This window comes from Scleropages formosus, chromosome 12, assembly GCF_900964775.1.
Source record: "Scleropages formosus chromosome 12, fSclFor1.1, whole genome shotgun sequence".
Classification (NCBI taxonomy): Eukaryota; Metazoa; Chordata; class Actinopteri; order Osteoglossiformes; family Osteoglossidae; genus Scleropages; species Scleropages formosus.
The window spans coordinates 4,237,964-4,255,385 of NC_041817.1; the positions used below are offsets into that span (position 1 = coordinate 4,237,964).

The 17,422-nt window shown below is 42.9% G+C and overlaps 1 protein-coding gene across 3 annotated transcripts in view; it reads right to left on the reverse strand.

The window, feature by feature from the left end:
• Positions 1-17,422, reverse strand: part of nf2a (NF2, moesin-ezrin-radixin like (MERLIN) tumor suppressor a) — a 50,133-nt gene that overhangs the window by 9,408 nt on the left and 23,303 nt on the right. For 2 of the 3 annotated variants that reach the window (XM_029256981.1, XM_018740542.2), the window contains exons 5-13: positions 13,605-13,688; positions 10,674-10,742; positions 10,017-10,099; positions 5,137-5,212; positions 4,080-4,214; positions 3,907-3,981; positions 2,971-3,087; positions 2,455-2,577; positions 1,149-1,366 (exon numbers count right to left, since the gene is read on the reverse strand). In XM_029256981.1, coding sequence (XP_029112814.1) covers positions 1,149-1,366; positions 2,455-2,577; positions 2,971-3,087; positions 3,907-3,981; positions 4,080-4,214; positions 5,137-5,212; positions 10,017-10,099; positions 10,674-10,742; positions 13,605-13,688 — 980 coding nt within the window. The remainder of the gene's footprint in view (positions 1-1,148; positions 1,367-2,454; positions 2,578-2,970; positions 3,088-3,906; positions 3,982-4,079; positions 4,215-5,136; positions 5,213-10,016; positions 10,100-10,673; positions 10,743-13,604; positions 13,689-17,422) is intronic. The other variant, XM_018740543.2, reaches the window with a different exon arrangement.

Here is a 17,422-nt window from a genome sequence, read left to right on the forward strand (position 1 = left end):
TGTATTTTGTAAATGTTTTTAACATATTTGAAATCTTAATGTATGTTGTTACTTTTTTACTCCCCCACCACAAGCTTTTGGAAAAATACATTTCATTGCCAGCAATCACTGCTGTATGCTGCATTATTGTGCATATGATAAATAAACCTTTGAATGACTGACTGATTGATTGATTGATTGATTACTCAGTGGAAAGTAGAGGGGTCTGAAAATAGGAGTCTTTCCTACCTCCACAAACCATGTCATGAATTGACATGAGTCATGAATTTTGAAAGATACAAACATGTTTTCCAGGTTATTCATTTATTTTTATTTGCATTTTCTTCACCTGTCCATTTTCTAAAACTTCACATCTAAACCTGCGCTCCCACTAAATTACATTAGTTGGCAGCCAGATGCACTCAGACATTTATTACACATATCTTGAAACGCAATGGACACATCAACTGTGATGTATGCAGGAGTCATGGGGAGTTTCAGTTCCTAAACCATCCTATACCCTTACCAGGGTTACTCAGACTCCAGTTAATGTCCAAGCACAGACAGAAGAGGACTGCAGGAGTGTTGCAGTTCAATTCACTTCCATGTCTGGTGTTTCATCACAGTCAAGATCAGGAACATTGCAAATTTATGGAATAAATAAGTTAAAAATATGAGTTTGTTGAAAGGTGTTTTCTATTTTCAATGATTAGTTGTAATTACGGCATAATGTAGTTCAAAATTAGCAAAGACCTCAAATAAGACAGCGTAATTTTTCCATGCATTAGTTGTAAAACAGAAGAAATTTCAGGCGAAAACATGAGCAGTGGTAATGTCAAAGGACAGAAGGGGAGCAGTTGAGCACGACCATAGGTGAGGGTAGGGATGTAGATTGACCAGTAAATAGAGAGCTTTGCCTCATGGATCAGCTCCCCCTTCAACACTACCTTCCGGTACAGCGACAGCATTACTGCTGCTGCTGCTCCCAGTCTGCAGCCGATAGCTTAGTATATAAACCTTCAACTTTAAATGGCTTTGAAGAAAAGTTTTAGTTCAGCAAATAGATAATAAATATATTTAAACATGTTGTGGACTCTATGGCCATAAATAACTGTATAAACAAGAGGTGAGGATCCTCTCTGCCTTCTAAACACAATTCATGTCTATACCTCCTGTCTGACTCCTCGGCCATCTTCAGCGCCAGCATCTCAGCCTCCAGCATCTTCTGCTCCATGAGCCTTTTCTCCTCTTCGCTGCGGATTGCTGTCACCTTGATGCGCTGCATCTCCTGCTCTGCCTCAGCAGCTTTCAAAGCCAGCAGCTTGGCCTCCTCCTCTGCAATTTGCGCTTTCTCCGCCAACAGGTCAGCTGTCTCCTCAGACCGCAGCTGCAGGGGGTGAGCAGTGCCGCAAAGCACTGTAATTCAACACCTCCTGGAAGTCGTGGCTGATGAAACACGCTGCAGAGCCCACTTGGTATTCTATGAATGCCTATGGGATGGCTCACTTACATATTTCCCACATACTGTATTTCCATTATTACTTGTGACAAGCACATTACCAGCACCACAGCACTAGTAAAAACTGGTTTTAACAAAAAAAAAAAAAAAAAAACTAATTTTAGAATAAACATCACAACAAATGGTGCTGCACAGGGTTCAGGTGGCATAGTGGTCACAGCTGCTGCCTTGCATTCAAAGGACCCAGGTTTGAATCCCACTCCCTGGCTGTTGTACCCTTCAGAAAAGTACTTTCCCTGAATTGAGAGAGTGAAAATTACCCAGCTATATAAAGTGGTAAACCACAGGTAAGAAGCTTAACATTATAAATAAGCGTGGAGGAAAGAGTCAGCTAAACATATAAATGTAATGACGTCAGGATCACCAAAATTGTTGCAGCATTAAGTGTGAGGAGGGGTGCTGCTCTTGCACCCTTGAGACAAGTAATTCATCTAAAGCAGGAGTGCCCATCCTTCTTGGGCCAGGGACCACAATCATTACTGTGAACTGGCTTGAGAGTGAAACGTGTAAAAATTATGGTAAGTGACATAACAAATTTTAAGTGTCTCAACTGAAAAACTGTTATTTATTTTATTGTATTTTATTTAGGTGCAGTGTGTGTCTAACAGTAACTGTATTATTGCATGAGAATTTATGTTATTTATGGCAGATAATTATTTTACAAATGTTCTTGCAAGCTGCATTATGTAAAACAGCGGGCTTCATGCTGCCCTCAGGACACACGGCGGAGACCCCTGATATATACTGGTCTGTCCAGCTGCATGTAGGGATTATGGGTCAAAATGTGTGCTGCATGATTCTCCATTGATAAAAGTATCTAAAAACGAATTACTGCTCCAGTGCAGCAGAGGTGTGTGAAAACAGAATCTGTGGTTTATAGCATACTGCTGTGTTTGCCTCCCATGAGGCTTCATGTTTGCTTCAGTGACACTGGGATAAGGGTCTGATGGGCTCACCAGGGCTTCATTGGCCATCTGTGCCTCACTCTGCATCTGCAGCAGTCTCCTCTCCAGTTCATCCCTCTCCCTCTCAGCCTCTTCGCGGAGGTGCTTCTCCCGTGCCAGCCGTTGCCGCTCCATCTGATCAAGTGGGGTCAGGGTTAGAAGGAGACAGAGAAAGACACCAAAGCAAATACTCCCGTCATCACATTTACATTTTCGATCGCCCTCTTCATATCAATTTAGATTTCGTTATTGTCTCAAGATATACATCATTACCCCTGCAGAGGACACAAATAAATGCTCACTCTGTTACACTTAAAGCTACACTTGACATTTGCAACTTAATTAACAGAGCCTTATCTTAGTTAAAACATTAATGGCAATAAGTGTGGAGAAAATCACAGGGAAACATTAATGAGAATATCACTTACAGTGGTATACTGCATGGCCCAGGTATAAATGCAACTTCAGGTGATGTCACTATCAGACTCCACCCACTATTCCCAATGTCCCCACCCTTTTCCTACTCACCTGTTTGCGGGCTTTCTCCTCGCGTGCCTGGGACTTCATCTGTTGCACCTCCAAAGAGTCCACACGGCGCCTTCTCATGAACAGATCGTGGTTCCCAATGCACAGCTGGAGGATCTGCTAGGATACAAGGGGTAGGTGGGTTACCTGGGAGAAACAACATTATGCAGAGCTGTGCCTCTACTCCAGAGCCTCTCATGCCAGCATAATCCCACACTTTCAAAGTAACCAGCAGGAGTTAACACTCTTTTCACACTACTCACTCCTAAAAGCGGTTAGAGCTTCAGCCTTCAGCTTAACAGCCCCAGGTTTGAATGCCACCTGTGGCTGTTTAAGCCCTGAACAAGGTAAATTTAAATGAATTCATTTAGGTAATGGTTTCTTCCAAAGCAATTTACAATGTTAATCTACCTACAATTATTTTCCCTTTTATACAGCTGGGTCATTTTACTGGAGCAATTTAGGGTAAGTACCTTGCTCAAGGGTACTACAGCTGTTGGTGGGGATCAAACCTGTGACCTTTGGGTCCACAGACAACAACTCTAAGCACTATACTACCAGCTGCCCCAAGTAATTCACCTGAATACAGTTAAAAAAAAAAAAAAAAAATCACCCAGCTATATAAATGAGTAAATCAGTGTGTCACTTTGAACAGAAGTAAATAAATGTAAATGCATATATTTTCATTTGCATAAAAATAGAAAATACAGTATATTTCTCAATAACTCAGAAAATAACTAAGAAAATGCTCTGTTCTTTTTCAAGTTTTTCGTCCGCATGCAAGTTTTGAGGAACACCATCTTGTTGTGCTATGTGAAAATGAAGAAATCCACAACCTATCAGCTATTTCCCCTGAAATTAATTCACTGTTACAATACAGCCAATGAGCAGAACTCCATGTAGAAATGCAGTCAAATTCAGGGGTGTACGAAAACCCACCAACTTGTTGACTCGCAGCTTCGAAGAGTTGAACTTGAAGACGTCTGCCTTTTTGTCCAAGGGCTTTATGGCAAACTGAGGAAACAGGAAGACCAAAAAAGGGATCTGTCATTCATTTTGGGGAAAAAAAAGACACAGCCAGAGACACGGACTGCAGCGGAACCAAGGCGTACCTCTTTATCGCTGTAGGAGATGTTGCGGATCTCATTCCAGGGGAAGGAGATCTTGGGCGTGAGTCTGTTGTCAGGGTTGTAGATGTGCAGGCCAAGAGCATCCACCCCCAGCAACAGGTCCGTTCCCTTTTTGTTCTGCAAGGTAGCAACACATGGCACACAACATTTTAAAATACTATAAATTCTGCGGCACAACTGAAGCCTGAGAGCTGGTTCTGCTTCCACACACAACTTTAAAGGAATCGACAGTTTGGCAAGGCACTCTATCAGGGCCACTTTGCCATAATGTTGTCGTTATTATAGCAAACAGAGCTATTTGCCATCTGTCACATCACATTGACACAATAGAAATTTGCACAGTAACACGAGAGTACCAACTGATAGTTTTACACTGATGGGCCATTTTGTTGAGTGCCACTGGAAAAATGTCGGCTGACTCGGTTTATTTGACAGCATGAGTTGAGAAGATACTGGTAATACTGGCAGCCCCAATAGAGATGTGGAAAGTAAATAGAGGAGTGAAATTGCAGTAAAGAAAAAGTCCGGTTTGGAAGGAGGATAATGCCAGGACGTGAGGGTAACTTGGGGCGAGACAAACACAGGGACTAATCCAGGATTTTTTAAATGAGGTGGCATGTGGGGGGAGGGGGCAAAAACAGTCAGGGGGGGTCACCTCTGTATATTATGTATGGAGGCAGAGAATGACAACATGCCAGTCCACATATTTCCAAATATATAACTGAATGTGTTCATACCATGAACAGAGACGTGGTCTGTGGTCGACTTGTGTCTCTTGTCCTGTTTGAAAAATGTGGTACTCTGATTCTGCATCGCAAATCAGGCAGAGACTGACAGCGCTTCAATGGCGTTGAGCATTGTCAGATTGACAGTACTCTAGCGCAATGGCGTTGGGGGGGGGCAATCCCGTGCCACCCTTTTAGACACACCCCCGCACAAACATGATCCACTTGTGACTCTCCACAGGCACTCTGTGAGGGTGTTTCAATGAAACATTTCCCAGAGACTCAGCAATTAAGTGATCTTCGGCGCTCCTTACCCTAATAGGGAAGTAGTTAATGCCATACATTTCCAGGTCCTGAGCTATCTTCAAGTATTCCATCTCCGCCTCATCCCTGATTCAGCAGGAAACAAAGCAGAAGCAGTGAGGGACTCCTCGTCCAGCATCCCCATTCCCATCATTCATTTTTTTTTTTACAACACAATCATGTTTACTCTGCCCACGTCCTGCTAGAAACTATGGGAAACTCATTTAGCCAGCAGAACTCCACAGGCTTCCAGACGTTGTCGCTGAGAGAAATGCAAATATTTTCATTTCTCGCAGGCTGGTTGATAAATACATTAAGAGCTACATTATCTAATTACAGAGCTACACTAAATAAAAAAGGCAGTCAACTCCTTCTAGAGAACCAAGGTATATCATATAGGTAGTACGTATTTCTTAGCACTTTCATATCCCCACTCTGCGACACTGCGTGGGATGCGACATTCAGGCTGCTGCAATAGACCAAGAGCACACGTGACAATGGTGCAAAGAAGCCCTATAAGAGTGTGAGATGCACATGTGGGAACCACATATCCAGTCTCAGCTGCACTTTCAAACTCAGTGGTGTCGCTTGCCTACTCACGTTTCTTTTGCACTATTTCATGTTCTAACGATTCTTTTATTGAAATGTGGCATCTAGTCTTTGCCTTCCTCATGCCAATCCACACACTATCATAGGAAGTTCACACTTCAAGTTAAAAATTTCACATTTACTCGTTTAGCAGATGCTTTCTCCAAAGCAACGTCCAGTAAACTCTATTTAGTATTATCAGTCCACACACTTTATTCAGCGCGGTGACCTACACTGCTAGATACACTACTTACAATGGGTCACTCATCCATACATCAGTGGAACACACTCTCTCCGTCACTCACACACTATGGGGGAACTTGAATAGTAAGTCTTCGAATTGTGGGAGGAAACCAGAGCACCCGGAGGAAACCCACACAGGAATGGGAAGAACATGTAAACTCCACAGAGACTAAACAGGGATCAAACCCATGTCCTCTTGCAACACCCAGGCACAGTGAGACAGCAGCACTACTCACTGTGCCACCATGCCACCCGTTTATCTCACATTCTCTACAAATGTTAAGCTACCTACAATTATTTAGTTATACATAAAGCTGGGCAGTGGGCACGGCAGCGCGGCTGGCTTGGCCAGGTCCTGCTCTCTGGCGGGTCTGGGGTTCGAGTCCTGCTTAGGGTGCCTTGCAGCAGACCGGCGTCCTGTCCTGGGTGCGTCCCCAACCCCTCCAGCCTTGTGCCCTGTGTTGCCGGATTGGGCTCTGGTTCACCGCAGCCTCGCTCAGGACAAGAAGTTTCAGACAGTGTGTGTGTAAAGCTGGGTAATTTTTTTTTTGTTTTACTGGAGGAATTTCAGAGTAAGTTCTTTGACCAAGGGTACTACAACAGTAGGCAGGATTAGACCCTACAACCTTTGGACTATTAACTGCCCCCTCATTAAGCGTTATGAAAGTTTATGAAATCATTTTTTATAATTTTTCTTATGTATAATATTAATTGGGGGGCATGGTGGCACGGCCCTGCTTGGGGTGCGTTGAGACGGACTGGCATCCTGTCCTGGGTGTGTCCCCTCCCCCTTCAGCCTTGTGTCCTGTGTTGCCTGGTAAGGTTCCGGCTCGCCATAACCCCACTTGGGACAAGCGGTTGTAGACAATGGATGTATGGATAATATTAATTGTTATTTATTCTGTTTTAATGTATTACTCAACTGTTTCCTTATTATACCATGCATCATTTAGGGTGATTTGCAGTGAACTTGAAACAAATCTGATTTTTTTTTCCCCATACGAAATAATGGATTAATTAATTTCAATGTGCAGTTTTCAAGATTCGGTCCATTTTCTGGAACAAATTAGAACCAGACAATGGGGAATAAGTGTAAACGAAAATTGTGTTGCACCTGGACAGGATACTTCCCGTGCATCCATCTAAAGTTGTCTCCCTACAAAATCTGAGCATGTATTGATGAAAAAGAAACTGATCAGATTAATGAGGGGACAGTTATATTTAGTGCTGCTCTGAATGTAACAGTTTGTATTTAAGACACACTCTTTAACAGACGGAGATTTACATTTTACACGGATTCCGTGGCTGTAATGGAGCTGAGCTTCTCTACACTGAATTTATTTCCAATCTCAAGGGACAACTTCATCCAAAGCACATTGCACAGCTTGAAGATATACACTCACCGGCCACTTTATTAGGTATACCTGTTCAACTGCTCGTTAACATAAATATCTAATTAGCCAATCACATGCTAGCATCTCAATGCATTTAGGCATGTAGACATGGTCAAGATGATCTGCTGAAGTTCAAACTGAGCATCAGAATGGGGAAGAAAGGTGATTTAAGTGACTTTGAACGTGGCATGGTTGTTGGTACCAGAAGGGCTGGTCTGAGTATTTCAGTAACTGCTGATCTACTTGGATTTTCACGCACAACCATCTCTAGGGTTTACAGAGAATGGTCAGAAAAAGAGAAAACATCCAGTGAGCAGCAGTTCTGTGGGTGAAAATGCCTTGTTGATGTCAGAGGTCAGAGGAGAATAGCCAGACTGGTTCAAGCTAGTAGAAAGGCAACAGTAACTCAAATAACCACTCGTTACAACCAAGGTATGCAGAAGAGCATCTCTGAATGCACAACACATCGAACCTTGAAGCAGATGGGCTGCAGCAGCAGAAGACCACACCGGGTGCCACTCCTGTCATCTAAGAACAGGAAACTGAGGCTACAATTCGCATGGACTCACCAAAATTGGACAATAGAAGATTAGAAAAATGTTGCCTGGTCTGATGAGTCTCGATTTCTGCTGCGACATTCAGGTGGTAGGGTCAGAATTTAGCGTAAACAACATGAAAGCATGGATCCATCCTGCCTTGTATCAACGGTTCAGGCTGCTGGTGGTGGTGTAATGATGTGGGGGATATTTTCTTGGCACACTTTGGGCCCCTTAGTACCAACTAAGCATCGTTTAAACGCCACAGCCTACCTGAGTATTGCTACTGACCATGTCCATCCCTTTATGACCACGCGCCATGTCACAAAGCTCAAATCATCTCACACTGGTTTCTTGAACATGACAATGAGTTCACTGTACTCAAATGGCCTCCACAATCACCAGATCTCAAACCAGTAGAGCACCTTTGGGATGTGGTGGAATGGGAGATTTGCATCATGGATGTGGAGCCGACAAATCTGCAGCAACTGCATGATGCTATCATGTCAATATGAACCAAAATCTCTGAGGAATGTTTCCAGCACCTTGTTGAATCTATGCCACAAAGAATTAAGGCAGTTCTGAAGGCAAAAAGGGGTCCAACCCGGTACTAGCAAGTATAAAGTAGTCGGTAAGTGTACATTATAGGAGTGCAAATTATGTTCATGAGGGTAAAGATGCATTCACCAAGGAAATATATACAGTAAGTTCACATTTTAACAAAACATTTAACCAAAGTTTTCATTTTCAGTTCATCCTTGTATGACTGGACCCATGGACCACTGTTATACATGACTCTTTAAAATCATTTTGAAATCACTGTAATTTCGCTACACATGAATAAAATGTTATACACACATTTCAGAACCGCTTGTCCCATACGGGGTCACGGGGAACCGGAGTCTATCCGGCAACACAGGGCGTAAGGCCGGAGGGGGAGGGGACACACCCAGGACGGGACGCCAGTCCATCGCAAGGCACCCCAAGCGGGACTCGAACCCCAGACCCACTGGAGAGCAGGACTGTGGTCCAACCCACTGCGCCACCGCGCCCCCCGAAAAAATGTTGTATTTCGAAAAAAAAAATTTACTACTTCCCTAAAATATTTTTGTGTTGTGTTATTTACAGTTTGAAAATAACTGTATTTCAGTATTTCAAGTTATTTTTAACAATTTTTTTTTGCCTACTACCCTCATATTCTACTACTAATGAGAAAAATGACTGATGATGTTAATGAGGGGGGGAGGAAGTTAATGCAAATAATACAACAATCCCTTGCAATTCTGCATTTCCAAAATATAATGCTGTTAAGAGTTGCGTGGTTGAAAGACAATTAAAATAGATTTCTTCAACAATTTCGGTTTCTTTTTCACTAATAACCAACAACTTTTTCAGATTCTGCCCTGGAAATATATTACAAAATAAATGTGAAGGACTGGATACTCTGGTCATTGCAATATCTGGTCATGTGAGGTCTGCCCAGGCATGGATGAACTATACGTATTTCAATACTATGACAAGTCCTTCAAATATAGCAATATCACAGCAGAAAGACAGTATAATAATTGAATGTGCACATCCAGACATTTATGCTACACATTGCCAGCTACACAGAAGCTCTCACAGAATTGTGGGGTTGCTCAAAGTCCAATGTGATGTGGATTCTTCATTTTACTCTGGACATGAGGGCTATAGAGTTAGCTTCCAAGTTGGATAGATGAACGTTTCATCTTTATTCCTGCAATAACTATATATGACCTTATGAAAACTGCTACAGCTTAGATGAAAGAATAAGCCAATCATAACAACAGTGACTGCAGCAGCAGGTGGAATTATATCACTTACAACAAGCAAATGGCTCAGGTGTTGTTTGTCCATATGAGTCTCTAACCCTAACCCTTCATTCTGCTTTCTAATCACCAAGTGAACACAACGATTCTCTATGTGTTAATTGAGTTCCTCTGAAAATTCCACTAAGCCTCATGAAACAATGAGGATTAAACATAGAAGAGGATTACTGACCGACAATCAATCTTCCATGAGTCCCTTTTCCTGGAGCGAGGGGTATGTCAGCAGTGTGAAACTTTGTTGGAAGTGAAAATCAAATTTGACCAGAAGGTTTCATCATACCTGGTCCTCCCTCTGTGCTCAGCATAGCAAGCAGTGATCCTCTCTTCCCACATCTCTGCAGTCATTTGGTACAGGTTTATCACCTATGGACACATGTAGATAGCAGTAGGTTATCTAACCTACAGGTTGCCAGAAAAACATCAACAAGCTGCCCTATGTTCTGCACAGATTATCTCAGATTGTAGTAGTAAAAGTTTCTGGCTGTATACATTTCTTTTTATGTCTTTTCATTTTTTTAATTTAATTTTTATGCCTTTATTTGTTTATTCTAATATGATATACTTGCCAAAACATGCTTATTTATTTAGGTACAGTGTGATTTCAATGTGTGGCACTCGATTGCTCTTCTGTCACTGTGTTGTTGCATCCATGCTGCTGTATCATCAGGCAGTCCCCATTATGATTAACTAAACTCTCATCCATCCATCCATCCATCCATCCATCCATCCATCCATCCCACTGGATAAAAACACCAAGAAAGCAAAGAAAGAACCACAACAAAATATTCATGTGTATTTTTTTTGTTATGTGCAGTGCACTATGTTCACATTGCATGTGTTTTCACCATCAGGACCAATACTATGGGGTAATTTATATGGATGGAGAATGCAGCAAATCAGTGTGGGGTGTGATGTCCAGATGAATATGGTCACTCACCCTCTTTGGCAGAAGCTCTTCCTGAGAAAGAAAACCTCGCTTGTGGACGATGGGGTCATAGTCACCGTACTGCAAAGCAAACAGAAGTTGGAGGGTAATGAAGCTTAACATGCTTGTTTTGTTAGTGTGACCACTTTTGACCACTGGACGTCATTGGTTCTTCTTGCTTGGGTTCTATATTTTTAGTGTATTTAACATGTATACCAGCCACAACCATTGGGCATACAGTATACATCCAGATTAACTGCAACAGTACAAAAACTGCCCAGTGGCAAAGAATCCAGGCACCAAGTCCAACGGAATCTGAGCAGTCCTTTATAATGCCAGGACCTGCTAACTGCTTCCAGCCCACTCCCAGCGACTACGAGAGCACTGCAAAGTCCAAAGGAATAACTTTTGCATAAAGTGAAAGCAGAACATGGTTAATAGGAGACTATGCATTCTCAAGGACACATCATATTAAGTTAGGAAATGCAGTCATAAAGATGAGCACATTTTTTACCTTCTTTGTGTATTTTATTCAAAGTAATAAAGCCTCATATAAATATGTAAATAAATATGTAAGACGAATTATATATGTTTAAAGATGAAGCAAAGTGTACATGTGAAAAATGAACCTGATCTGTCCCCACAACACAGCAAGACCTTATCAATATCAGTCTTGGCCCCTCCGTCTCTCATAACTGCTGAATCCTTTTAAGCATTCAAGAAGGATGTTAAAACTCTCTTTCGCACTCATGTCCTTTCCAAGTTCCTGACACCCTCGTCAGATAGTCCTTCACCACCTGTTACTACTTATCCACATATTTTCCTATTCATATGTCACTCTGTAGATCACTAGTGGAATATATGCACTATGGCAAGGTTGCGTCAAACAAACCAGCTGTGCTTCAATAAACATGTTTGTATGCTTGTAAGCTCTTTGTCTGTTCTGAAATGCACTATTGTTTACTCTGCACTATACACTGTTTTGGAAAAGAGCATCTACCAAAGGAATGAATGTAAATGTAAAGTATAAATGCAACAACAACAAAAGGTTTAATTTTTATTTTCTTTCTTTTTTATAAAACGAAGCAGGTTTACAGTGATGCAAACGTTTGAAAAATGCAGCTCTTTTCCAAAAAGTAAAAAAAAAATATATATTCCAATGTGTACCCCGTAGGGGGGCGTGCTGGTGCAGTGGGTTGGACCAAGTCCTGCTTTCCAGTGGGTCTGGGGTTCGAGTCCTGCTTGGGGTGCCTTGCGACGGACTGGCGTCCCGTCCCCCTCCGGCCTTACACCCTGTGTTGCTGGGTAGGCTCCGGTTCCCCACGACCCTGTATGGGACAAGCGATTCAGAAAATATATGTGTGTGTGTGTGTGTGTGTGTGTACCCTGTGATGGACGGGTGTTCCTGCCCAGGGTGATTTCCAAAACAGGCTGCAGCTAACCGCATCCTCTAATCGGGACAAGTGGTTTTTGACATTGGATGGATGGATGGATACTTCAATGTAATATTAAACGTAGACAAAACTCTTTCTGCCGCTTAGCCACATGCCTGAGGTGCTGAAAATCCCAGCTGAGGCTACACAGCTTGTTCTGTATGTGGCTCAAGCCCAAAGCCCAGCCGCACATAGTAACTCACTTCCAGGGCAGCTATCATCTGAAAATCCCTGTCAGCAGCCTCCTGGGGAGAAGAGCCTGACTCTCCATGCTGTCTATCCTTCTCCTCTCTCTATGCCTCCTCCCTTCCCTCTCCCTCTGCCCATGTCACCCCTTCTCCTGCATATCCCTCCATTATCACCCCCCCATGTCTACCTTTGGATGACAACTTACTGATTCAGCAGCTCCAAAGTGTCTAAAGCCTCCATAATGGAGAAACAGACAACAGAGGGTCTCCAGAGTCCTTCACCAAACACGAACACCACAGGAGGGAAACTACTGGATGGCTGAGTGTCACAGTCTGCCATCTTTAAAAATAGGGAAATTGATTAAAAAATAAAAAAAACAGCGGCTGTTTTTAGAAATGCCTCCATTTTCACCTCTTCTCCAGCATCTCCTTGAGTGTACTGATGCAGGGAGACTGTCACATCCCACGGGGTCACTGCCCCTCCTGGTCAGAGGCGGCGCCACTCAGTGCCGCTAGTTAACGCGTACCTATCACCTCACAGTCTCGTAGGACATGGAGGTATAAAAGGAGCCAGCGGAGCAGAACTAGTCGCGGATTCTTAATCAGCAGTTCTCTTGTGCTTCTTTGGCGATTGGTAGTTTCTTGTTCCCTCAGTCTGTTTCCTAGGTGTGCATGTTCCAGTCCCGAGTGCCCGTCCCGTCAGTTCCTGCCTCTTGTTCTTCAGTCCTGGTCCATCGTTCCTGTCCGGTATTTCGTCACGTCTCAGGGTTGCGGTCAGACTCACAGATTAGCGTTTCACTGTTCACTGTAGTTCCAACACCGTGTGTGTTTCCTGGTCTCGTGTTCCTTGTTTCACTTCCACTAAGTGTCTTACAATACTCACCGTACACGTCTAACCTCACACTGCACGTGAAGTCATTATATATCTCGTCTGTGTTTGGACGTAATAGCAACGCGCGTCCGTCTCGGACTCCCGTCCGGACGCTACAGAGACACAAAGAGAGTCGTGCAATCCGTGGTGTACAAAGGTAAACCAAGAGCTTCTGAAACAACATGTGGTGGGATTGGGTTAGTGGTTGACTGAGCTTTGAAATAAAACTGACCATTTTCAGAGCATTGGCAACCAACAAAACAAGCGTTTGGTAGGGGGGTCATCTTCAGGGTTCCTGCTCAGCCAAGCGGTGAAATGCTCAAGTGTTCACCACGGCCCTTCACATTCATTGCAGAAGAGCAGTTCAATGATTGACCTCCATCTGACATGGCAGAGTGTGATGAGGTGTGCACCTTTCAAACATCAGGTTTTTTTTTTGTTTTTTTTTTACCTTAGCCTGCACAGCATAGGAAGCCAGCAAGACGGATGCTTCTGGGGGACAGTAAATTTCTTCCTCCAGGATCTTTTTCTTCACCTGGTAGATGAGGAGAGAGAACGTGAACAAGACGACTTTTGGGGAGCCATTCCTGTCTCAAAGGAGACATTAGGATATTTTGATTTCCACATACAGGCCAATCGATGTCACCTATATTTAAATCTGAAATGCTGTGAGCATACATTCATCTACTTTATTTAACACTTTTCTCCAAAGTGAATAAAGTGTCAAGCTGATTTAGCCATTTATATAGCAGGGCAGTTTTTACTATACCAATTCAGGAAAAGTACCTTATTCAAAGGTACTTCAGCAGGCAGAAGGATTCTGATCCAGCAGAAGCATTGGCAGGAAACACAAATGGAAAGAGTAAAAATGGACAGGAATTCAAAACGCAACATGCAAAGACCTAAAGACTGACTTGGGAGGGATACCATTTGTATGGTAAAACCGAGGTCTATCATTCAGGTTCCTGCATACTGTACTGTACATTCTTCACTGTTTCGACAGACAAACAAGCCCCCTGTTGACTGATCGAACTGCACTGCTCATAGATCCCTGCTGCTCCAGCACTGTCAGTAATCATTTGCTGGGGCAGAATTTAACATAATGGCTGCTACATATTTTAGAAAGCCCCCTTAAAAGCAGCATGTGATGGATGGGCTGCAAAGAGCACGGGCGAACGTGGCTGGGAAATGTACACTTCTGCCTACATTGGTGTTGTACAAGGCTCCCCTCGCCCCCTCGGGCACCACATGGATCAGTCACCCTATTCATCATTGACTGCTATTTCATTCGTAATGGAAATAAATGGTGCAGAAGCTTCGTTTTCCATCCCAAAAACAAAAAGACAATTATATTATGCTAAATAAGACTAAAGGTACTGGACAAAAGAACTGGGAGCATACCCATGGCTGATATTTACTTGTTTGCTACTGCCATATCCCTGCACATAAATCAAAGTAATGTGTTGTTGTGTGTCTGTGAGCTTATATTTATTTATTTATGGTTTTGTCAGAATGCTCCAAAATCCGATTGTGTCTGGGACTGTGGAATACGTGTTACTCAGGCATTCAGATTAACTGTGCCGCCCTTTTGTTTTGCTTCGAATCACAGAGTTCTTTCAGTTTTGGCTCACTGCTGATGTAAACTAGCCAGATTCAAATTACAGCAGGTGACGCATCGCAGCAGTAGCTGCAGCCTCGTGGTGCAAAGACTGGGGCTTCAAGCACAAGGGAGTCCACCTGCAGGAGTCCACCAAGGGAGGCCACCACTACTACGTGAGTATTGCCATCAACATCGTGTTCTGCGAAGGATGACATGAAAGTTATCTGTGGCAACCAAACTGTGGAATATCATTATCATCATCATCAGAAGCTGCCAGTGCTAGTAGAGCAACCTGGTTCATCTCCATCTATCCAGCCCTCCATCCTGATTCAAGCCCTACATGGGACTCTGGAACTGCTATTCTGCTGTGAGGAAGGCTGACACCATCCTGGCTTGTGCCTCCCACCTGCCACTGGACTTCCTGGCCCTGAGAGAAACCTGAAGCACCTTGCAAAATACAACCAAACCTGCAGCCCTCTCCTCCAATGATTCCTCCTCTCACACCCCCTCGTATTAATAGCAGATGTGGAGGCATACACCTGCTCATTTCTTCCCAGTGGGAATATTCAGTTCTCCCTCTCCACCTGCTTGACCTGTCCTCCTTTCAATTCCATGCTGTCTCCATCACTGCTCCAGTCACACTCGTGGTGGTCCTTCACTGTCACTGCCCCTCCTTGCTGCTTCCTGGATGACCTTGACATCTTGTTGATCTCTCTCCCAGAGAGCATAACTCTGTTGGTCTGCTTTGGGGGATTTCAACCTGCATGTTGAGGACATTCATGCAAGCAAGCATTCATGCAAGCATGTTGCTCCTGTACTACTCTCTATTGCAAAGTTCTCTGCTACTCACATGGCCCAAAATCACCTTGACTAAGTCTCCTCTTAAAACTGTGGGTTTCCTGTTCTCTCTGTTACTCCACTGCGTGTCTCAGATCATTTTTTCATCTAATTTCTAGCCTGCATCACCACTACTAACACCTCTCGTGCTTCTGCTCCATGTCATTTTCCACGACAACGTAAAATCTCTCTCACCCTCTTCTCTGCTATGTGTTATCCTCACTCCATTCTGCTGCACAATTCTCTGTGATATCCACAGACCATGCTACCAGTGTCTTCCTCTCTGCACTATCCATCTCTTTACACTCTCTCTGTCCTCTAATATCCAGACCAACAAGCCACAGTTCTACCCCATGGATGAGTGATATACTATGTGCCAACAGGACAAATCTGCAGGTTGCAGAACCATGATGGATACTCTCATGGACCTAGAAGTTTAGAAGGATCTCCTAGCAATCTTCCACTCTTCTTTTTCTTCAGCTAAAACCACCCTCTTCAACAAAAAATTACAGTCTGGAATTAACAATCAACACAGACTCCTCTTCACCTTCTCACCCCAAATCTGCCCTCCTACCACCACCCACCCCCCCACTCAGAACTGCTTCATATCGCTCTAAATTTAAGAAGGGTCTCAAAACTCACGTCTTTCACAATCACGATCTCATATGTGCATGATAAACATGTTTATGTTTAATAATTTTTTTAATAACAATTTGTAGAATAATGGATAAACCTTTATACAGCTACTAATGTCATGTGTACTAGTTCATATGGTGGTATGTGACAAATTGATTGTACTATACAATCACGTGTCTGCATCCAAATCTTTCCCTCTGTTGAAGTAACACACACACTGCATTTGTATGTCGCATTTGAGAAAAAATGTGCATGAATAAATGTAAATGCAACCATCAAGACTATAGTGAGACAGGTGTAAAGAGGCCCAGAATCTCAGGGACCCATCAACCATGTACCAACCACAACTGAACAATAATGTAAACTTACTGTGACCTCTACTTCAGATCAATGGAAACATTTTAATGCCAGAACATATTAATAAGTGATTTAGCGTCAGTAACCTGACTCCAGGGTGACTTACAATGTTTTATACACCAAAAGAAGTCTATCAAGGGAGTACAGGGCATGAGGCAGAGTACCCCTGTATAGAAACATTGAGATGATAAGGGTCATGGATGTTTACGATACAAAAAATAAAGCTGTCAAGATCACTGCCTATGGCTTTCACTCTGCAGCTTGAGGTGCCATGTAGCATTACAAACAAATATTCTCTGCTCTTGACATGGTACCCCTGAATAAGGTATATACCCTGAATTTCTCCAGTAAAACTTACCCTGCTATTCACTCTTTGGAAGTAGCTGAACATTGAAAGTCACCTTGGAGAAAACCATCAGCTAAATGAATTAATAACAACGGTAGCACAGAATCTGCTATTTCAGTCATGATGTTTTTCAGCAGTTGTGATTGGTTCAGACTCTCAGTGGAATAAAAAGTAGGAAACATTACGTACATACATTTTATTTTGTTCTGCAAAAATTATTGTAATTGTAATAAACTGAAGGAAAACAGGCAAACTGGACACCATGGAGGGTCAAAATCCTTATTAGTTTAGAGAATATCCATTGTATAATTAAAATAGCTGAGCAGCATCTCAGCTGATTACAGAATGCTGATATTGCATTACAGAATAATATATTATAGAACGCTGCTGCCCGAGTTGTGTTTGACTTGCTGAAGGATTCCCATGTATCTCCTCTACTCATTTCTCTGCACTGGCTGCCCAGATCAAATTTAAACCCTGGTTATGCCCTACA